Source organism: Semicossyphus pulcher, unplaced genomic scaffold, assembly GCF_022749685.1.
Source record: "Semicossyphus pulcher isolate SPU_LCO1_2020_fin unplaced genomic scaffold, fSemPul1.0.p SCAF_2, whole genome shotgun sequence".
Lineage (NCBI taxonomy): Eukaryota > Metazoa > Chordata > Actinopteri > Labriformes > Labridae > Semicossyphus > Semicossyphus pulcher.
The window spans coordinates 23,868,030-23,885,908 of NW_027211693.1; the positions used below are offsets into that span (position 1 = coordinate 23,868,030).

The 17,879-nt window shown below is 41.2% G+C and overlaps 1 protein-coding gene across 1 annotated transcript; it reads right to left on the bottom strand.

Moving 5' to 3' along the window:
• Positions 1–14,057: 14,057 nt before the first annotated feature.
• Positions 14,058–17,285, bottom strand: dusp1 (dual specificity phosphatase 1). Its single transcript, XM_069669602.1, has 4 exons — positions 16,648–17,285; positions 16,263–16,408; positions 15,939–16,158; positions 14,058–15,274 (listed from the first exon to the last, which is right to left on the bottom strand). Exons 1-4 carry the CDS (start codon positions 17,054–17,056, stop codon positions 14,919–14,921), a joined length of 1,131 nt encoding a protein of 376 aa, XP_069525703.1. The 5' UTR covers positions 17,057–17,285; the 3' UTR covers positions 14,058–14,918.
• Positions 17,286–17,879: the final 594 nt, after the last annotated feature.

Here is a 17,879-nt window from a genome sequence, read left to right on the forward strand (position 1 = left end):
AGGCTCGCTCCAAAGACGGACTGCATTCCAGACATCAAAGACAAACTGTCATGGAGGAGCATGAGCCAATGGGAGCTGAGTAAGCTGATCTCATGTCGGGGACACTTTTTCATGTTACAATGTACAGTATGCAGCTAAAATGTGAAACAGGTAAACAAGCGGGCCCGGGAGGAGGTAGGGGTTACAGCTCTGAAGTTTTTCCTCAAAGGGATGAAAGACAAAGAGGTGGGCGCCGTAAACACACTGTTACATAACTATTGCGTGTGGTTTAAGAAGGAGACAGGCGTTGGGGTCAGTTTCAGTCACTCCGTTCACCTTTAACACTTCTACAGAGCTAAGTGCTTCCGCCCATCTGTGCCCCTTTTCCCGTTCTCCTCCTCCTTCCGCTGCCATCAAGTCATCATCCAAACCTTTTGTCTCACCATGTGTCTCCTCCTGACATGAGTCTGTAAGCTTTTATTTATCTTACTCATTATTTTCTTTCCCTCTCCTTGAAGCTAATCTCGCCTCCTTCCCATTCCCCCGGCCCCCTCTTCCTTTTCTGTCATGACATTGGCCTGTGACACGTGTGGGAAACTTCTGCGGGGCCCCCGCTTCAGACAGGACACTGATATACTGAGAGTGCTGGGTGACACGGCTATTTCGGGAACTTGTAAATATGAGAACTTCCTTAACTAAAGAGTACCTAATATTCCAGAGGATTATTAACAACAACAAGAAATACAGAGCGTCCATTATCACAGCTTTCTCTTTCTGTTTGAATCAATGCTATCTGATAAGACTGAGGTTCAGGATAGTGGCCGCCATTTTGCTTTTAAATGACTCTTTCAGAAACAACAACAAATTAAGGAAACAGCAAATGTAACACACTTCCAAGATGTCTTTTAAATTGCCTTTCTATCTCTATAACAGGTTTTCAAGTGCTTCAAAACAGAAGGCCAAGTTTTGATTTGAACTCGGTCTCTTGTATGGACGTGGGGAGACAAGTCAAGAAGCAGAGCGGAGAGGAGACGTTACTGAACTGGAACTTCAAAAGAGGAAGTTGAGATTAGGATAAGGGCGATGTGGAGTCCGCTGGCACCCTTTAAGCTGCAAACAGATCAGGTTTGAACGGATGAGCGACTCTGAGCTGCTATCCTGCACACTTAATAGAAGATTGAAAGTGACTTTTCTTGCACTACATTGTAATCCATACTAATTACAGGGCTGGGTTTAGGTAATCTAAATTCAAACTAGATAATTATAATAACATTGGCTGAAATAGTTAAAGGGGACATATCTTTTGAATGGATATTCTCATATTTTTATGGGTTTCACATTTTTGGGTGTTTATTGTTCACAATGAAAAAGTGAAAACTGCATAATTCTGTGTTTTTCTTAAATCACGTTTGGGCTGAAATGGGCTGTTCAGAACAGCTGCAGGTTTCTACAAAGAACCTTGCTTTGGCGGAAATCGACCATTCGTCATTCACAACCGTACACCGCAAGCTGCCTTCTTGCCTTCGCCTGTAGTCGTTGTCAAGATTTCAACTTACCATTCCGATACCTTCTGGCCATTCTGGCTCGTACATATAAGGCCGAATAACCGATCTTAAAGCAGCCATGTTTTTTACAACTTCAGAGTGACCGTGCAGTGCGACCGCTCCCCCACGTGGGATCGTACAAAAGGGGGAGGGGCTACACGGCCACTCCAAATACTGTCAGCCAATCGTGGCTAAGGTCTGACCTTTGAATGGCAAAACGGCTTGTTTGTTTCAGGAGGAAGGAGAGGCACCGCAAAATAATTACATTAAAATATGTATACAATTTTATAAAACGAAACAAACTTTACCAACATGATTCAAAAACACATTAGAATAATAAAAAATTGATTCCAGAGCTAAAATATGTCCCCTTTACAATATGCTGATTTAGGCTTGTAAAGAACAATTTGCTGCTTTTCTCTGTTTAATGCAATTGAAACTTACAAATCTTCTTATTTTTAGAGGACATCACCAGTCAATCACTAAGTATATTTCAATTTGTTTCCCTTTTTTTCCCTCTGTTGTTGCTGTCCTCGTTGTTGTTTGTTCTATTTTGGACACTATCTCCCTGTCATTTCTTACATAAGCTTTTGTTTTTGTTAACCACTTATCTTGCACCAATAAACAAAGAAAACATCAACTACTACTTATAATAATGATAACTATAAATATAATCTTAGACCACTTTGAATGAAGTCACTCAATATTCAAAATGCTCCTCAGCAGCAGTAAGAACAAAGGCTGAACGGCTGCCATGACCTGTTCATGAAAATTTAAATCAACATTAATAATGTATGGAAGCAGCTTCAACGCCTACAGACTGCTCTCTATCAGTACATATAATTAAAAGCTATTTCAAGTATATTTCTCGTGAATATTACAGATAACATGATGATGTGTCTCATTATCTTTGTCTTCTGTCTCTCTCAGTCTTTCCAGACTCACAAAAACACACACACACACACTTACACACTCACACACATGCACACAGTCAAGCTGTCTTGCATAATTAAGCTGTGCTGAATGTTTAACTGCCTCCCCTTCTGCCGGCCCAAAGATCTTCATCACATGTGAGAAATGGCCAAGGTCAAACACACACACACACACACACACACACACACACACGCAGTTCACATTCCTGTTTGACTTCCATACATTCAGTTGGCGCATGATGCAACTTAAGATAACTAAGATGTAATCAGAAAACACCAGATGAAGTCGTCATGATGGAACAGATCAAGTCTAACCTCAATACTCTGACAACTCTTTCCTCCTCTCATCCTCCTTCAAAACACTCATCCAGTCTGATGGTATCAGCTCCTCCGTCCTCTGAAGGAGCGACAAACACTTCAAAGCCGGGGCCCGGCTGCAGCTTAAAATACAGGAACACATCATAGCAGACATTACACAACCACACCTGTCGCTGGAGGCAGCAACACATAAGCAAGAACTTCCCCTGAACCGCAGCGTAAACACGTCTTAATGACAACTGTTGCCTCACACAATGTCAGCTTACATTTGGACAATTGGTGTTTAAATAGAAACATTGTTCACTCTTTTATTCGGTGATCTAATACAGAGGGGAGAAATCGATGAAAGATGGAGCTTAGCTTGGCTACGATAATCCAATGAAATCATCCATGGACTTGCCAAAGTCAGATCATGAAGGCCTTGGCTCCTTGATGGCCCTCACCACTAAGTGATATCATAGTTATGGAGTGGCGCCATCTAGTGGTGAGTATTGATATGAAGCACAATTATGTTCTCAGAATTTTAAGAATCAGTACTCACAGAGATTATGCACGCTGAATGCTTACAAGATAATTTTGCTATGATGTATCACTTTAAATCTGTCCTTCAAGTCTGCCATGTGCTCTGGGAGGAGTAACGAGCACACCTGGGCTGTCTGGAGTTGATTAGACACAGGTGACCTCAATCTTCCTGCAATTAGTGCTCTTATAAATAGGAGAAGAAGCTATCGTTCAGTTTGCTCTGCAACCAACCAGACCTGAGTTCTCCTTTGCCTATCAAGTGAATCTAAAGTGTGTTGTTCTTTAAGGTTTATCTGTCTGGTAATTCTGTGTATATGTTGAGCTTAGTTTGATGAAATTCAGTGTTTAATTGGTGTATTTTCCTGTGTTTTACTCTTACTTTGTTGAGCGTGAATGATCATTAAACTGGTAACTTGAAAAAAGTTCAAATTAAGATAACTAAAGAGCATGGGACTGACCTATTGTATGTTTTTATTCTTTGTGTAAACTACTGTCTAAATAAAGCCCTTTTCTGTGGAATCTGCTGTCTTACTGCCTGTAATTGCTTGTCTCACGTCCATTATTTGACCTCCCTTAGCTCCAGCTTTTGTTGTTTAAGTTGCACAGAAAACATGGTGTTGAACAATAGACTGTTATCATCACTGTTATCAAGTAGCTTGAGGTAAGAAAAAGGCATTGTTCAAGAAAAAGAAGTGCTAAACTCTCTTTTTAACCATACTCCACCACGCTTTCATTTCTAACTTCGTGGACTAAGTTTATTTTCTGAAAAAAAGACATAACCTATTTATGAACAAGAACAGGGAAATGGAGCAAGATAAATGCAGCCAAAAGAAACAGATAGTAAGGGGTTGTCCAAACCACAGTGAGCTAGTTTGTTTTCTTTTCTTCTAGATTATATTGGTTCTTGTCCAGTGACTTCCTTTTCTGTTCTCACACCCATTTTGTCCTTTTCCCATCACCCCGCGGGGGTCTGGGAAAGCGATGACATCACCCGAGGCCTCTGTGAACCTCTCTCAGCCGCACTGGGCTAAAAACCACACTGAATGAGCGACAGGCATTTCCTGTCTGTCTACAACAACAAATAACAGCCTGATTAATATCAGATGTGGTAACAATTATATTATAGTAGCAGAGATAAGACGTGTAACATATCAGAAGTATAGAAAAATGTTTTTCTCTAATAAGGAAATACAATTATAGGCTATAGGTTGAATCTGTATCAATCTTTCAAGTCTGCCTAAAAGTAGGTAACCGTCTGAAAAAGGTCTGGAAATGTGTTAAATGAGTACAATTTTTTTTTTTGTCATTTTAGAGTTAACAGAAATATCTATTTTTTTATGTCATATTCTATATAGGCTAAATGAGGTTTTGCAGTTGAGTTTCAAGTATCCTAGTCTGAGGGGGAAGCTTAGTCTTATTACTGTATTTCCAGATAATATTTAACAGCCTTAAGTAACACAATAATCTAGTCACAAAGAAAACAATAAACATGAAATGAATGGTCTCTCTTACCCTCTGTGCTGCACTGAAGTTTCTTCTCTTTGTTGGGCAGAGGAAAACTGAGGGGAATGCACAGGTTTGATGACTGCTTATTGCCCATGTTGTTTCCCATACTGCTCTGTTCTCTTAAAATCAATAAACTAGAAAGTTTAATAACGTTTTCTCAAAGCCTCCTCTGGTGTGCTGGTCTCTTCTTGGTCGTGTCCTGGTGATCTGTGTTAGGTGCTGTGAAACTGTGTCTTTTAGTAACTTGAACAAATCCCGCCAGAAATTTGAAGACTTGTAAACATGGGCACGTGGCTATTGCTATCTCTTTATTCCGTCCAATAAAATTCAACACGGAGGAGGGAGGACGTTGGCACGTGTGTGCGTGTGTGTGTGTGCTGTTAATCTCCACCGCGGACCGTTAAATTTACACGACAAGACTTGTGCCTTTAGTAACGGCCCACACAGTAGTTTCTAAAAAAGGTAAAGGGGGCGTTCATGTCTCTGTCCATGAGAGGTGAGCGCGAACCGGATGTTTGGTTTGATTCTACTCGCAGTGCCAAAAAAATAAAAGTCTAAAAAAAACAGCTTTCCGTTGACACGCTTCAGTGGATTGTGAAGTAACCCTGGTATGTCATAATTAAATTACTGAACTTTTTACTGTATCTGTAGACTTTTTGACACGTCACTGTGGGATACAAAGCAGGTGTAAAAATAACGTTAATGCCTAAATTCAAACTAGCTACTTCCGCTTCAGAGCCCTTGTAAAAGTATCAAAAGTGGGGATCTTGCATTAAAAATGTAACTTAAATAAAAGTACAGAAGCATTATCAGCAAAATGTATCCACTTAAAGTATCAAAAGTACTTATTGTGAGGAAGGGCCACTTCAGAGCTGAAATTGTTTAACTGCTACTAATAACTAACTCACATAATGTATTCTATTATATGCCACTCTTCGGAGGAGACATAAAGTAGAAGCACATGTGACGCTTACTTTTATGACTGTTATAATAAAGTTTATTTAGGCTTTATAGCACTTATTAAAACCAGTGTTACAAAGTGCTTTTCAGAGCATAAAATCCCGATAATAACATACATAACAATGTAGGAATAAAACAGAAAGACATACAGAATAAAAGAGGAACAACTTAAAACAATGGTTGACTAAAAGAGACAATAAATAAATAAAACCTGAAAACTACATTATACAAGACAGCCTTTTGATAAAAATAAGTCTTCAAAAGTGACCTACATTGACTCGGTTACAGTTTAATAAGTGACTGAGCCCTTGTTTATTTTATTAGCCATAATGTCTAATGTTATTATTACACCCGTGCTTTTTCTTCTGTAAAAATATCTCTACTGAAAATGCTACATTTCTCATTACACCACAAATTAAACTACATATCAAAGATTAAAGCAATGAGCGTTCATACACCAGTGTGAAAGTTAAAGAAAAGATGATCATTAACTTCTTTTCTGTTGTGTCAGTGAAAATAGATAACTCAGTGGTAACATGTCCCTCTAAAAAGCAGGTTGCAGCCTGTGCAACAGCAGTGTTACTCATTAACAGTATCAGTCAATAGTCAACAGTTTGAATCCGAACCACTTGAGTTGGACCAATAGCAGCCCAGCCTGTCTCTCTACTCATCCTGCCAGCTCAGCACTTTTCATCCATTGGACCCGGGGTGTTTGTTTGACTACAGTTTAAATTTGAATAGCAGATTAAAAAAATACACTATCAACAGAGGGAGCATGAGGTCAGGTTAATCTAACATCCTCTGCTCCCGCTCATGAAAAGTAAGTCTCTGTTTGGCTGTAGGCTATTGGTTTTTCTACACCCACTCTGATCAGTTCATTTCACAACCTCGTCTATGTCAACAGAGACTTTGACATTGAACCACTCAAATTCGGCATGAAAAACTGACTGTGTATTCAAACTGTGCTGCTGCCTGAGTGGAACTGCTTCTGAACGCTAAAAGCAAAGGTTTAGTCCGCAAGCTGTACGTTCTGTTTAATTACCATTACATGTTAAATATGTCTTATGGTAACACACATTATCTACCAGAGGAGGGCGCTGACGCCCAATGAACTTGGAAGAAGGCACAAAGGATGCGTCTTAGGGACTCATCTATTTGTGACGCACTCTACTGAGCCCGTGTTAGACACTCATCATTTACTCTCCGGTCTGCATCTGTAGTGTCATGCTAACACTGCTAAATTACAGCTTTACTCAGCTGAGCAGCCCAAACTCAGCCTCACACAGATTACCAAAACTACAATCAAAATCCAAACTTATATTTAAGACACAGCAGGACAAAACAGCTTAGTAAATTGAAGGTGTTGAAACTTCAAGAATACTATGGTGGACATTTGAATTGCAATATTAAAGCATGAAAAGTTATGTACTGAATGTCGACAGAAAATAAATGGTATCATTTTTACACATTGTTTGGTCAAATGTTTGGAAGAACTTGTAGGACAGTCTGATTAAAGAAAATGCAACTTCTATGTGTGATTTAGACCTTAAAAGTATAAATATAAATGCAACGCATGAATGAACAGGAAGATGTGAACCACTGATGTGTGAATTTAAAGGAAATGTGTGATACTGAATTGAGACAGATGTCACGTGTGCATCTAATAACACCAATGTAACAACTTAAAGCTCCTGTCAGCTGATGATGAATCAGACTGAAATTAATTCTGATGCCTCTTTATGATCTACAAAAGAGACTAGATTGACTTATGTGGTTGTTTTTAATGCCTGAAACTGCTGGTGGTAAATGACACCTTTGACTGTTAAAAGAAACCATATTTATGCATGTACAGGACAGGATCAGCAAAGAGACACGAGGTAGTGCTTTGTGCAGAGGTCACCAAGATCGACACAAAATGAAAGTTCCTCACAGTGGCTTTAAGTCAATACTGTACTTTTAATACAGTATCTTCACTCAAATCAAAGACAAAAAAAAATAAAAAATACAACACCCATATCGAAACAGCAAAGTTTTTGTCAGCTGCTTTTCATCAGAAGAACAGCTGCAAAAATGTTGCAAGTAGCAACAGTAAGACCGTATGAGAGGTGATCATTTCTCAGTCATGTGGGATCTGCTGCAGCTTGTAAGAAAGCCTTTTGACCTCTTCGTGTTTGGATTCACGATGCCTCATGCTTGTTTTTTTCCAGGGGCCCCGAATCTCTCGTGCGTGAGTTTTGCGCTCTTGTATTACTGAAAAAGAGAGGACATGATGCTGTCTTTGACTTGTTTGTTGTCATCACTGTCGACAATGCATCAGCTTCGGCTTGTGGTTTTTACCACAGCAGCGCACATTTTGTTGTTGTGATAGCAGTTGATGATGCATTCAGGTCCTGGTTAACTGCATAAACCGAGACAAACACGTCTTGCTTGATGCCATTGGTGGTTAATCTGCTCTATTTGCAAAGATGTCATAACTGATATAGTAAAAGTATCATTTTGCACACTCAACAACTTTTCTTTATCAAAACATGCTGATCACCAGGTTTTTTAAATGATTTTACCTGCTGTGCACACCCCGGCCTTAAGTGATTTACGTCTGCTCGTTTGGATGTCTTTGGGTGTGACATCATCTACCCTGAGTGCAGTCAGTGTAGAAGACAGGATGCCAGACATTCCCTGAATACTCCACAGAGGATCTCACTCCTGCTTGTGAACGCAACCCCGTACCTCCAGTGAGTGGAAAAATACAGACTCTGCTCAGACTCAGAGTGGTGAATGAGGCTCTGGTGGAGCTGATAGGTGTCTTACGTGTGGCTTTGATTCAAATATCTGGTGTGTTTTTTATTCCTTTATTTAAAATTCAACTTGTATCCTTCTGCACACCTTGTTTTAAATATAAATTTACAGCATATTATAAGAGGATCAATGACCTCTTTTATACAAAGGTGTAGCTGAACTCTCTTATCTAAACAGGTGCAACAACCACAAACACAATAGGCGTTTAAAGTTATACAAGTCCTGCACTGATGTCCTACATGATACAACAGTGCTCGCCTTCACAGCCGACTTAGTTCCTCTTCCACCGTCGTCTCACATTCCTGACCGGGTTGTTAGAGGAAGGGGAGCCCTGCTAGCGAGGAAAAGCCACTTTACTGCAGCCATACGTAATGTCCTGAGTCTGACATTCCTCAAGATCTACAAGTCTCCGGTTATCATGCAGAAAATCTGGCCTTATCTTGGCTCCTGTCACGCAAATGCGGCCTGTCTGGCTTCTTCTGCAGGGTTTCTGGTCGACCTGTGTGCTGAGATGTCAGGAGATTTGGTAGATAAGTTTGAGGCAGCTTATCACATTCTTTCTTTGCATGATACCTGCAGCATTGCTAGGCTAATTTAACGTTTTTAGCTTTGACACATTGCCCCTTTTAACAGGAAAGCTCCCAGTTAAACCTGTACACGACAACAGCTGCATAAGATTTAGCATCTGGCTCAACAGACTGTGTGCGTACGTGTGTCCACAAGCCGGCACAACACTTTGAGCCACGGGGAGTTACAGAGGCCTCCCCGTCACACACCTAATCCTCTTACAGATTTACTGCAGGTGAGTATTGTGCCATGACATCAATGTGTGGACTAAATCTTCTCACTCAGGATATTGTGTGTCAGTGAGAAAAGAGGTGAGTGTGTGAGAGACTTAATCCAGTTTGAATCCTTTGGTAATAAGACAGGCAATTGTATTCACACTTCAGTTCCTCTCTCACAGGAAGTTGGGTTAAGTTCAGCGGGCTTTTGAGGTTATATGTTGTTTTGTGTTGGCCGAGGCATTTCGTGTCTGTATGCGTGTGTTATGTTTCCAAGGTAACGTTCAGCTGAGGTATCTCTGATTTGATGCTCGGCTTTGCTTTCGTCAAAGATACTTGATTCTGAAAGTCAGCTGATGCGATGCGTTCATGAACTGTGTCATCAGTTATAAAAACAAGTTTTGTGGTCAGACTTTTGACGGTTTAAATTGTCACAGGAAATGAAGCCGATCTGTACGGCTCAAAGTAGACCATGAAACTGCGCTGCAATGTTGCTTCACTATAGCAACTCATTGGGTGTTTATGGCTAATACGTTAGCAAACTCTTTCCTGCGATACATTGATCATTAAAAACAACACGAACATGGGCATTCAGGGGGGACATCTTTCTTGTTACTAGTCAGTGTAATGTACCAAAATAATATTTTGTTTTTGCTCCAGGCCTTTTGACAGACATTCTGACCTGTCAAAGTAGGGAAAGCAGACATGTAACTACAAACAAGTAATAGTTTGTACAGTACCAGGACCCTGAAAATGGAGCTGCAAATGAAAAGGCCTTTTGATGAAGTAAGAACCAGAATAATACACTTCAGCAAACTAAAACACCCACTGAAGATTGAAAATTTAATGTTTAAGTTCCTCATCGAGTTACCTAAACTGTGCGCAGTGCCTCTTTCACTATAGTATGTACCACCTCAATGCTGCTACTACATGTCAGAGGCGCATATTTTGAGAAGACGATGATCTGTGTGAAACCCTCCTTCACACGGCTTAGGGTCCTGTTATTGATCAGCTTGAGCTGCTTGAGCCAGTTTGTTGTCGTATGTTTCGATTACACGTTTTTGTTCGATGATATAAAAACCACATAGAGCATGAATGGTGAAGGATTTTGCTTTCCTCTTCAGTAATGCTACAAATATGAGCTTTGTAATTAAGCTTTTGGCCACAATTATGACCAGTAAATATCTCAAAGTTAAAAACATACAGGACACATTACCACAAAAAATGTTAAGGGAAATGCAGACATGTCATGCAGACGCCCCAAGTAAAATGGCAAGGCTAGGGCTCAGAAGCTCTGACTTGTGTTGGAGATGTGATACTACTGTTGTATGCATACCCCATGATTGATCTTCTATTGTCTAAGATTATCCCCTTTATCAATACAGTAATGATTGCTTCACTGGTACAGGGACCAATGCTTTGCCTGTTAGGCGTGTTGCAGAGGGGAAGTGGAATAATGCCCACCAGATCTCCCAGTGCAGAAAAGCACTTATTACTGGGTGTAGGACAGTGTTGCGTCACTGGAAGACTAAAGGAGATCGGTGAAGGAGTGGATGGATGAAACAGCTCAGTTTTTCTCCTATGAAAGATTGTGTTATAAGCAGATGGTAGGCAAAATACATGAAAATATAGGGCCCTTTTCTTATGGCAAGTTCATGTGCTGAGGAGTTTTATCCTTTCCAATTACTGTACAACATAAAAAGATATTTATATAATGTGATGTACTGAGACATGCACTACTTGTGGTATTATCTAGTTCAAACCACATGACGCACTACTTGGTACGCATATGTGTAGAATGTATAATATATCTAATGCTCTACCTCTGTCATATTCCCTTTGTCCTTGTTTCCTGTCCTTATCTTGTCCTTGGTGCAGTTTTCTGTGAGGTTTCGATATTTTGATGCATGATACATTATACATGCTGTGTATGTATATGTATGTATGTTTTTTTTCCTGTTCAAAAATCAATTTAAAGAAAGTAATATTTAAAAAGGACACATTACCACATTAATGGAGTTTTGTGACACTGCAATGGCAGATAACATGTCATAGTAATGCTCAACAATGAATAGGAATCAGATCGTACTGACCTTTATAATGTAGCCATGTCCAAACATTAACTGAGAAGTAGAACTAGAAGGACACCAGAGTGTCATATAGTTTTTATGATAAATTATATGGTTATATAATGTTCTGGCATTGCATTCTATTTCATAAGAACATCACAACCAGTTTTTACATGTGAGAGTTAAATTAAAAAGTGTTTGAATGTCCTCATTTATTAAAAATGAAAGAATGTGTCATGCGATAAAGTCATGAGTCTTACATAAGAACGCCGTCAGCTCTGTTGTGTTTGATTCAAACTGGATGGTGTAAAAAGGGAGGAGTGGGATCAAGTCCCTTCCTGTCATGGCAGCAGAGTCTGACACATTATATAACCATTGTTTTCTTAGGATGGTGTTAATTAAAATGACTTTGAAGTTGAGTCAGAGCTTGGTTGCTAAATGGAACAGCCATTTGACAAGATAGTGACGTTGTGATCAATTCTGTCTCTTAATGCGGACAGAAAATTAGAGGTTATGAGAACAATTACAAAATTATACATCAAGTTTGTACTGCTGTTTAAAACATTTATAAGTCAAATTTAACTTGGTCTTTTTTCAGGATCCAGTTTGGATAGCACCTTGACATTGTCTCACACCACCCTCAGATCGTCTCACACGCACACATTAAATCCCGCTGCTTTAATGTCCCTGACCTGGCAGTTGACTGAGGGCCTTTTTCCCTCCATAGCACCCTCATCAGATCATAAAAGACGCCTAACGACTTTCACACACACGCAGACACAAACACACACACTCCTGCCAGCCTCCCTCCTGACAACAGGAAATCTAAAGACACAAAGGGTGGGCTGGTTTGGGGGTGGGGAGTCGCACATATGTCACCCAAACCACAGCTTGACTGAGGAAGCTGGTGAGGTAATGAATGAGGCTTTCATCACGCAGGCAGCGTCACTGCTCGTGTTTTCTTTCACAGACAAACATTTGCATTGCTGTCATAGATAAGAGATGCATGGCAGTTTGAAATATATGTCTTATCATGTGTAAGAATCCATGTTTTTAAAGTGAAAGTGTTTAAAATTTGAGTTTTTCCCCCACTAAACCTAACATTTCTAAAAGCAGGCAGTTATTTTGTACCAAAGGCCAAGGGGAATCATCTTTATCATCATCTGTAGAGGAAGTTTTCCTCTTTTTCTCACACCCCTCCGAGGGTCACAGCCAATGTTTTGGCTAATTTGCAAACCAAACATATTCCTTTCCCTTTCACGGCCATCTCCGTCTCCACCTCCCCATTGGCGTGTGAGGCAGGGGGACACAAGGCCGCGGCTTGACTGAGCCCTGAATGCTCTTTAGTTGTCACACTTTTCCCAAACGCCTTGCAGCTGCTCCTATTGTGGCCGCAGAGGGAGGTGCTCCTTGGCTGATTCTTTGGGCCTCCTGCTGCTGCCCTGGTCTCACACGGGTTCACACACAGAGAGAGGGAGTGTGGCCCCAACAAAGGCCCACGCCATGACATCATGCCTCTTATGAGGGCACAATGTTTATGCAGATATATGATAGGATTCCTTTGCATGGAACAAAACATGGAGACGTGCGCAAAGATAGTGGACATGCCAGGAGGTCAGCTTCACTTTAGGCTGGCTTAGGACGATTGCCAATGTGTTTCTCCTCATGTTCTTCAAATCAAAATAAGCCTTCATTTGTTAAATACATCAACTAAGAGCTGAACTGATTAGCTATGTATTTTTAAAAGCAAAATGTTTCACACCAACTTTGGCTTGAATTTGGACAATGTAATGCAGGTTTAAAAAAAGTTAGTATCTGACATCTTTTGGACCAAACAAGAAATCAGGAAAATAACCCACAAATGTTTTGTACAGCAGGTCATGTACATGAACACAGATTTTATCTCAAAGGATAGAATTTAATTCAATTTTAAAGGGACAATAAGCTCATTAATTTGCTTTGCATATTGCACAAAATTGTTTTTTAACTTTAAGAAGTCAATTCAAATGTGCATAAGTTCAATATTACAGCAATATTTTTGTATCACATTCTGGTTTTAATGATAATACTACACACCATGTGTGTTTTGATTTTTAAAACAATTTTCTGTGCAGAAAAATAACCCCTGCATTTCCTTCAACAAGGAAAAATGTGTACATAGTGTGAATACTTTTTAAAATTATTTTGTAACTATTATTATTTATATTGCCACCTGCACTTTTTGTCTATTGTTATTATTTGAGTACTTAACTTAATTTGTCTGCTTTGTGAGCTGCTGTAAGGAGTACATTTTCCCTTGTGGGGGATCAATCAAGCTTATCTTATCTAATGTCACTGGGGATCATAGTGGCAGAGGGGACGCTGTGGCTCAGAGAGTCGGTGGTTTGATCCCCAGCTCCTGCAGTCTACATGTAGAAATGTCCTTGGGCAAAACACTGACACCCTGAATTGCTCCCGAAGGTTGGGTCATGTAGTGTAAAAATACTTGTGCTATATAAGTGTAGTCCAGTTAGATAGCTATTGCTTATTACAAAGCTGAATGTTAGTAAAATAAATTCACGATGCACTGTTGGCCAACAGTGAATGTGTTTGTCTCATGATTTAAGGTATCAGATATATGATGAAAAAAAGAGAACATTTCCAACTGAGTACGAAATTCAAATGAGATTTATTAAACAGTATAAAAACAAACATATGCAAAAATAGATATGATAAACAAATATATTACTTTAGTTCAATAAATATGTCAGAATGCAGCGGCTGAAGACTACAAGTCCCCGTTTTAGTAGACGTGGGGTCATGTTTGTCTCAGCGCTGCAGCACACAGTACAGAAACATGAGGTATTTAATGGTCCGTTTCCCCGATGCGTCAGGATCGTCAAGGCTTCATGATGTGTGAAAGGTCGGTGCTTGCATTTGATTTGGCAACCCATTCAACTCTCAGACTGAACATGAAGATCTCTGCCACATCTACACTGAAAACAGGGGGGGTACATTCATTGTTCGTCACACGAAGGAGCAACTTTCATGTCGTATATTGCTGTTACAGAAAGCAAAGCAGACACCAGAGGGGGGGACGTTTACTTTCCTGAGACAGCTGTTAGCCCTCTGCTTTTTGTTTGCTTCAAAATGATTGTGATTATCAAAAGCAGTTGCCTTCATGGAAAAAAATTCAGTCTTTTGAATAAAAAATATTCAGATACTTCAAACTTCCTCTACAGGAACAGCCCCCACTTCCTTTTTCAGCCATTCCCAAAGTCATCTCGGATTAAAACTGTGATGGATTTCACATGTAGGAGGTTAAACTAGAATACTGCCTGATGGTAGTTTTGAATCTCCCTTTGAAATGATGAGGCCAACACACAGATCTTAGGCCAACAGAGTCAAATAAACTGACCCCGAATAAAAGCTCCCATTCTGTCCTGTGATACCAGTATCACCATCAGATGGATTAAAATGTTTTGTTACAGTTCAAGTCCAAATAAAGAGTCTGTGCTGGACGCTCCTTCCTCAGCAGCTGGGAGAGGTGGTGATGGGACTGTGGAGGAATGACAGCTGACCAGCAGAGGTGTGTACAGGGATGGAGACGGGGAAGTTGAAGACCGTGCTGCTGTTACCGATGGCGGGGCTGCCCGCCTCCGAGGAGCAGGTAGACGAGGCCAGGACCTGGGACTCGAACTGCAGGAGCTGACCCATGAAGCTGAAGTTGGGGGAGATGATGCTGCGACGCTGCTTGACAAACTCAAAGGCCTCGTCCAGCTTCACACGGTTGGTGCGCATGAGATACGCAAGGCAAATAGTGGCGGAGCGGGAGATACCGGCTTGACAGTGGACGAACACGCGGCCTCCTTTATTTCTCACTGAATCTGGAGGGAGAAGAGAAGAAGAAGCAACATTAGCGTACTGTAAACATCTGTCAGGCTCCTTTCACAGGAAGGCAAAAACACAAAAGTCGTTGCAACACTTTCAGTTGCTATTTAAATTCAACAGCGCTCATTAAGACACAGGAACACAGTTAATAGGGGTGCAGGGTGTGAGCTTGTGGGGGCTATTCCCAAAGGAGGCAGTCTGAATGGACAAAGGAGGGGAACAGACCCCTGCTGGGGGTATTGATCTGGGAGGAAGGCCGACAGTGAGTGAGGAGAAATTGCCTTTTGTTATGGCAGAACAAAGAGCGGCGTGGAGGGGAGCTATTCAAGCCCAGCCAGCCTCCCCACTACAGATCTAGTTTGGGGCCGCTGCCTCGCAATTCATTAAGAGGGGGCATCCCTTTTTCTACGCCTGGGAGGTGGCGATGATGTAACCACCATTGTGGTGGAGTGGGGAGCCTGTACCGAGCCAGCTGGTCGGTTTTGGAGGGAACTTTTTAAAATTTAAATCCAGGAGTCAAAGGGAGAAGTGCAGGAAGAGGGGGGCTGGGTGTTTGTGTTTGCAAGCCATCAACTGGCTCAGATGTGACAGCTGTGATGGGCCCTCACATTTGGCAGTTAAGGGAGTGTGAAGAGAGTAAGAAAAGGTTTATGTGCTCACCGATAAACTCGATTGCCTCGTTGAACCAGGAGCTGATATCAGCTTTGTGGTTATCCTCGACAGGGATGCTTTTGTAGAGGAAGGAGTCCTCAAAGTGGTTGGGGCAGTTGGCAGAGACGTTGATTAGAGCGGTGATGCCCAGCATGTCGAGCATGTCTTTTCTTGAAGCATGGTAAGCACTGCCAAGGTACAGGAAAGGCAAGATCTCTACAGGGCCCCCCTAAACAGAAAGAAAATAAACTGTCAGTCAACTCCAAAACAGAAACAGGAAGTGCAATACAAACAGAGCATGTTGTGTACTCTGATTATATAAAAGGTACAAACCTGGTCATAAAGAGGAGTATTGCAAGGACTACAGCTTGGGTCTGCGCTCCCTGGGTGGCTGGAGCTCAGGGGCAAACTTAGCCCTTGTGGAGGTGAAGGTTTGGTACACATCTCTGGACACTCTGTGGAAAATGTGTCAAAACCACCTAAAAAGGAATACAAAAGACAGTTTGGTCAGACTATATGACAGCACAGAGACACATCCATGTTTAAATATAGGCCTTCAAAAAGGTGACAACTGCTCATGGTACTATTTTGGAACACTGTTTACTCCAGAGCCAGCTGGTATGGTGACAGCTGTAATCCACATTTGTTGCCCCGTTGTTAAGATACAGTCAAACATTGTGTGAGGCTCTTCAAAATAGGAAATAGAGGTGTTTCTTACCTTTTAGAATAAAAACCCTGGCTCCACATTGGTCACGACACAGGGCATTGACCGCAAGCATCAAGGTCCCGTCTTTCTTCGCCTGGCTTAAGTCCAAGCTGCGGTCGTCAAGCAGCACCACAGACTCGTATTCCCCGGACAGCAGCCGGTTTCTGGTGTCCTCATTGGGGACAATGTGCTCGAGCCCAAGACCACCTCTGGCTCTCCTGCGCACTATGGTGCTAAAGCGCACGTTCGTGGAGCCCGATATGTGGGACGAGTTGAAGGACAGGAAGGACCGGCAGTCCAGCACCAGGCAGCCCGGGACGTCGCCCTCCAACGAGCCACGGAGGGACGCACAGTCGATGGTCGGGACCTCCATTATGACCATAGTAGGACGGCTGAAGTAGAAGGTTAAATCCAAATACATAAAGCTTGTACGGCAGGAAAACAGAAGTTTAGGTTGTGGTAAAAATGTAGGCTTTATCCTTCAAGAGTCCTTTGTTCCGGTTAGTTTGTTTAGAGTAAAAAAACGAAAACAAACAAGAAAAAAAGTTTTAAGACTATCGAAGTTGGTCGTTTCTTCTTCTTAAATGTATCCGGTACTTTTGTTTCTTCTTTAAAAGTTTAAAAAAATCAACTTTACAGTGAGTAGTTTCTGCTCCTGAGCGCTCTGATAACCGTTTATATACGGCTCGTGCTTATGAATGAGCGGCCACATACGTCAGGCGACCGCCCCTCTTGGCTTCCTGCCAGAACTGCGGACGTCATCGCCCCCTCCCCCCCTCCGGAGTGCAGAACGGTGCGCGTGCACATATGCGGGACATTTCTGTACACACGTAATGCACGTACGCGGGCACGCTGTGTCAAGCAAGTTTAAACTGGGAGTTCTATTCTTGCTGTTATTTTATCTTCTCATCTTATATCTATATCCCTTTATGTGTATAAATATTTATATTCCATCATACTTCTATAATGAGTCTCATGTTTCCTCATTTTAAATGTAGTTATTAATTTTCTGTGAGTAAGCAAATAAGGAATTTGCCAAATTTTCCATGATGTTAGTGTTTAATTAGATTTCTATTTTGCCTCTTCACCTGAGAGTTGACAAATAACAAGATAATAAGTAAATACCTGCCATGGGGGCCATAAAAGTTTATTCTTTGTTTTTATTAGTCAGAGGTACATAGTGTTCAATGCGCCGAGAGCAAAGGCTAACCATAAAAGTTAATCACTGTATAGAAATCTGAAGT

Excerpts from the sequence above, each read along its gene's own strand:
- dusp1 (XM_069669602.1), bottom strand. The coding sequence starts at position 17,056 with ATGTATTTGGATTTAACCTTCTACTTCAGCCGTCCTACTATGGTCATA. Across the intron at positions 16,159-16,262 it reads ATACTCCTCTTTATGACCAG|GGGGGCCCTGTAGAGATCTT; the intron begins GTTTGTACCTTT and ends CTTTCTGTTTAG. Across the intron at positions 15,275-15,938 it reads CGAGGCAATCGAGTTTATCG|ATTCAGTGAGAAATAAAGGA; the intron begins GTGAGCACATAA and ends TTCTCCCTCCAG.